Source organism: Cynara cardunculus (genome assembly GCF_001531365.2).
Source record: "Cynara cardunculus var. scolymus isolate 2C chromosome LG 17, CcrdV1, whole genome shotgun sequence".
Classification (NCBI taxonomy): Eukaryota; Viridiplantae; Streptophyta; class Magnoliopsida; order Asterales; family Asteraceae; genus Cynara; species Cynara cardunculus.
This window is the reverse complement of record NC_037544.1, coordinates 11,506,979-11,512,612: the sequence shown is the minus strand read 5'-3', so window position 1 is coordinate 11,512,612 and position 5,634 is coordinate 11,506,979. Positions and strand designations below refer to the sequence as shown.

The 5,634-nt window shown below is 40.5% G+C and overlaps 1 protein-coding gene across 1 annotated transcript; it reads right to left on the bottom strand.

Moving 5' to 3' along the window:
* Nucleotides 1-1,803: 1,803 nt before the first annotated feature.
* Nucleotides 1,804-3,360, bottom strand: LOC112499850. The gene has a single exon (XM_025103124.1). The coding sequence runs from the start codon at nt 3,358-3,360 to the stop codon at nt 1,804-1,806; it is 1,557 nt and encodes a 518-aa protein (XP_024958892.1).
* Nucleotides 3,361-5,634: the final 2,274 nt, after the last annotated feature.

The window sequence follows — 5,634 nt, the reverse complement described above, 5'->3', positions numbered from 1 at the left end:
GACCCTTGAGCAAGTCAAACATTTCCCAACGTACAAAGCTATATCCTTTTTGATTCCTGGCSACCAATAGTACTCTCTCAGATCCTTATACATCTTATCCGCCCCTGGGTGAATCGAATACCTAGATTTATGGGCTTCCTCCAAAACTAACTCTCGTATATTTTTAATCTTCGGAATCCAAACTTTGTCCTTGAAGTAACGCACTCCATCTGACTTAATCCTGAATTTATGCTCTAGATTATGCAGGGTCTCACTCTTCAAATTTTCTGCCTTCAGCGCTTCATTTTGAGCTTCAAGAATTTGAGTCTTCAAACTCGTCTGGACAAGCATTCCCAAAGCTCATACTCGAGAGGTTTTTATCTTTTCCTTCTGGCTTAGAGCATCTGCCACTACGTTGGCCTTACCTGGGTGGTATCGGATTTCACAATCATAATCACTGAGCAACTCCACCCATCTTCTCTGTCTCATATTGAGCATCTTCTGATCAAGGATATGCTGGAGACTTTTGTGATCGGTAAAAATAGTACACTTAGTGTCGCACAAATAATGCCTCCATATTTTGAGAGCGAAAACCACAGCTCCTAGCTCCAGGTCATGAGTGGTGTAGTTCTTTTCATGAACCTTAAGTTGCCTTGATGCATAAGCAATGACCTTGTCATTTTGCATCAGTACACATCCCAAGCCTTGGTGTGATGCATCGCAATATACCACAAAATTCTCCGTGCCTTCTGGTAGCGCTAAGATCGGTGCATGACACAACTTATGTTTGAGCAATTTGAATGCTTCTTCTTGTTTTTCTCCCCACCTAAACTCCTTATCCTTCTGGGGTTAATACCGTTAGTGGTTGCGATCTTGGAGAAATTTGGAATAAAAGGCGATAATAACCTGCTAGACCGAGAAATTGGCGAATTTATGTTGGAGTCCTTGGAGTTTCCCACTTCTTTATAGCCTCAACTTTGGCCKGATCAACATGAATTCCTTTCGCATTGACCACATGACCAAGGAAGTGCACCTCACGAATCCAAAATTCGCATTTGGAGAACTTGGCATATAATTTCTGATCCCTTAGTAGTTCAAGTATCAACTTTAAGTGTTGCTCATGCTCCTCCTTGTTTTGCGAATAAATCAGGATGTCATCTATGAATACAATCACGAACTTATCCAGATATGGCCTACATACCCTATTCATTAAATCCATGAAAACTGCTGGCGCGTTAGTTAACCCAAATGGCATGACTAAAAATTCATAGTGACCATAACGAGTTCTAAACGCCGTCTTAGGAATATCTTCCTCATGGACCCTCATTTGATGGTATTCGGATTGTAGATCAATCTTTGAAAAGTATGTAGCACCTTGAAGTTGATCGAACAAGTCATCGATTCGGGGAAGGGGATATCGGTTCTTAATGGTCAACTTATTGAGTTCCCTATAATCGATGCACATTCGAAGGGATCCGTCTTTCTTTTTAACAAATAGAACTGGAGCTCCCCAGGGTGAAGAGCTGGGTTTGATGAATCCTTTGTCAAGTAGCTCCTTTAGTTGATCTGACAATTCTTTCATTTCCGATGGTGTCAGACGATATGGTGATTTGGCCACAGGTGCTGCTCCGAGAATTAAGTCAATGTGAAATTCAACTTGCCGTAACGAGGGTAATCCTGGTAGCTCATCAGGAAACACCTCGGGAAAATCCCGAACTATGGGAAAATCCTGGATGCTTTTCTCTTTAATTCCTTTATCCATAATGTGAGCCATAAACGCGACATATTCCTTTTTCAAGTATTTTCGCATCTTCATACACGTTACTAACTTGAAATTTCTGTGGGACTTCTTCCATGCACCACGAGCGTTTCACTTCCTTTCAAAATTTGAATGGTCTTCTCAGAACAACATATCTCGACTTGATTTTTGGATAGCCAATCCATACCCACAACGATATCGAAGCTTCCTAATCTAATTGGAATAAGGTCTATGCTAAAGTTTTGTTCAGCTAAATGTAATGTACAATTKGTGATTACGTCTTTAGTCCTAACTTCCTGACCATTAGSAAATTCGATAACGAAATCTTCTTTCAGCTTTTGCGACTTTAAACCAATCTTTGGTCTAAATTCTAGGGATACAAAGCTTCTATCTGCTCCAGAATCAAATAGTATGAATGGGTAATGGTTATTCAGAAGAAATGTACCTGTGATCACATTTGAGTCTTGCTTGGCTTCTTCCACTCCAATTGTAAACGCTCGACCTCGTGCTTGGCCTCCTTGATTTCCTTGGTTGATTGGTCGTGCTGGGTTAGTAGCTGACTCTTGGTTCAATTTCGGGCATGCATTCCTGAAGTGATTCGGGCTTCCACACTTATGGCATGATTGATTCTCTCTGATCTTGCAATCTTTATCGATATGACCTCCTTTATTGCATTTGAAACAAATAACGCATCTCCCGCTATGGTGATAATTGCACTTGCCACATTTAGGGTAAGTCCCCTTGCCCTTTTCTCCTGTTTGAGACTGAGCCCCAAAGTTTCTTATCACTTTTTGGTTTTTGCCTAAATCGTTGTTGGTCCTTTTCCACGATTGCCCCTCTAGTTTCCTATTTCCACCAAATTTGTCTTGCTTTAAAATCCCTAATCTAACTGCATCATTTGTCAGACGATTTGCCAACACCACCGCGTTTTGTATAGTGGTTGGGTTTACCGAAGTGACCATCCCTCGGATTTCAGGTGCCAATCCCCAGATGTACCGATCAATTTGTTTCTCCTCTGGAGTGACCATATGAGGTACTAACTTGGCAAGCTCATGAAAACGAGCTGTGTATTTGTCCACCTCCATTCCAATCATGATGTGATTCCAGAATTCAACTTCCAATTTCTGAATTTCGCTCTTAGAACAATACTCTTCGATGAGTAACTTTTTGAGTTCTTCCCATGATAACTCATAGGCAGCTTGGCGACCACGGGTTTGAACTTGAATGTTCCACCAAGTTAGGGCTCTTCCCTGGAGTTGGCATGTTGCATACTTCACTTTACAGTCCTCGGAACACTTGCTAATATGGAGTACCGACTCCATGCTCTCAATCCATGATAGTAATCCAATTGCACCTTCTTTACCATGAAACTCCTTTGGCTTGCAGGACATGAATGTCTTGTAACTGCATCCTCTATCATTGGTGTTACAGTTCTCCTCCCTGACGGGATTCTCGGTGTTAGGGCCTCCCTCACTCCTTTGACTTGCATTAATTCCCGCTGTAACCTGAGCGACAATAGTTGGTACTGCCTCCCGAATTTGCTGAGCTATCAACCGTGCTATATCGAGTGTTTGGCTTTCAGGATTTTCTCTCATGCTGCGAGTACTCCTTCTTGGAGGCATATTTCTAATGCACAAATTTTTAAGTCGAAGTTCAGTTACTCTTATTATTTACCACTGTGTTGCACGGCATTTACAATCATCTAATCATGTAACCAAGGTAATAATATAATAACTTATAATAGTAAAGGCATTAAATCGATAGTCAACATAACTTAACCATTCATAGACAAAATCTCATAAAATCCATAAATAAAATAAAGATGTGCAATATAAAAGAAAAATTGTTCACAAAACACGGCTACAAGCCTCAAAAGAAAGTCTTAAATTTCCACCATCAACAACTTAATAAATAAAATCCTCTAACGCATAAGACTCCAAATAAGCAACCCCATCACTATCATCAGAATTCCTGCTAACACCGCTAGATAAGTGTGCAACCTCCTAATCGCTCTCCTAGCGATGAAAATCAACTCTAATGAACGATTCATCATATTATCTTGAGTGCCTAGGGCTGTAATCACTCCATCGGCGAAGTGTCGATAATGCTCCAGCCTAAGTTGACACATCTCAAGATCTTGAGCCACGCCCAAAACCCATAAATTCTTCAGGGTAGCCATACCCGGAGAGCGCTCCGATGTGGTCCTGGTAGTGGGTGGGGGTGTTACACTACGAGTGCGTGACCGTGATGGCTCCCTCACGGCTCCAGATGGGGCGGAGAAAGACACCCTCATAGGTGGAAGAATGCACTTTCGGGCGGTGGCCCGAACTCTAACTCCGTGTTGCGCTATAGGATGCGCGGGTACAGAGCGAGGCGGCTGTGGGGTGGGTGATCGCGCCGAAGATTCAGTGACATCGTTGTCACTATCGTAACCGTGCTCAGAGGGATCGTAATCTCCGAAATTCGAATATTCATTTTCTGACGACATAATGCTGTGATATTTAATAAAATTTGAATTATTAAACGAATCATAATAAATGACAAAAAGATGCAAAAATTTATGCAAACTCACATATGTGAACCGTGCTTTTCTTATTGAGTAAGAAGTCCTTAACTTTTAGACAAACACCTAACATAACCGATCTGCATCTCCCCTTATACATACTTAATTAGACACAGGTGATCAGGCTTTGTCTAGTTAGAGTATGTTAAGAAGTCACTCGTTCTGGTTATTTTAGTAGTATGTCCGTTTTAAATTTCTGAGACTCTTTCTAAAAAATGTTTAATTCGTAAAATTTTTGGGTTATAGTGTATGGTTTTCTTAGAAAACCGGTGTTCTCTATAACCTACAGCTCTGATACCAAATCTGTCACTCCCCGCTAAAGCGGAAACGCGAGGTATGGCAGGTGGAGTCTCATAGCGATAGAGTATAAGTAACACAACCATACATTTTAAAATTTAAATACATCACAACCAAAGTTTACAATCCCAAAGACAAGTTTGTAAATTAAACACACAAGAAATTTGAAGGTGATGATTGTGACACGACTTCATTTAAGTGTCACCATGAGCCTTTCTTACCCCTGAAAAAGCACATCAAAACAAGTGTCAACTACAAGAGTTGGTGAGTTCACAGGTTTTCATTTCACAACAAATCTTTAAGCAATAAATAAGTCGAGTAAATCTTTTACTTACTCGCAACACTTACACACGAGGCACAATGTACTCCAAGAAATTTTTAAGTGTTGGGCCACTACTAAACCTGACACCTACGCCCTTTTATACCGAACTACCTCAGCGGTGGGACTAAACCCCACATGTGTAGAACCCTTGTTTTAGTTATATGCACCCCTACTCACCAGCAGAAGGTGGGATTGTCAGTCCAAATAGCGCTATCCACTTAAACTATCGGCTCAACGAGTTAATAGTAGTGTCACACCGGGACTTTTGAAATAACCCAAACACAACTATTACTTGAGTACAAGGTGTTAGTGCTTGCATTCACAATTTCAGTTCAAAATATAATTCATAAGAATCAATTTGAATCCACAGTTTAAACGCAATGAATATTGCATGCAAAACATCACTATATTTATACATGCTTTTTCCCCCAAATAATGAAAAGTTTAAAAAGGGGCCGTGAATACTCACTCTTTTGCAATGCTCCGCAAAATAGAGATACGATCTGATCACCACACTAGTTCAACGATTCCCTATCAAAGAGGAATATCCAAACCATCACTTATGGATTTAACACTACTTATGGGGTTTAATAAGTCCTAAGTCCATAATTGTCTACTTATGTCCCATATGATTATCCATAGTCCATAATGTCCATATGCTCGTTAATGTATTAATTTATACCGAAAGCAATGCTATAGTCCAATAAAAAGATC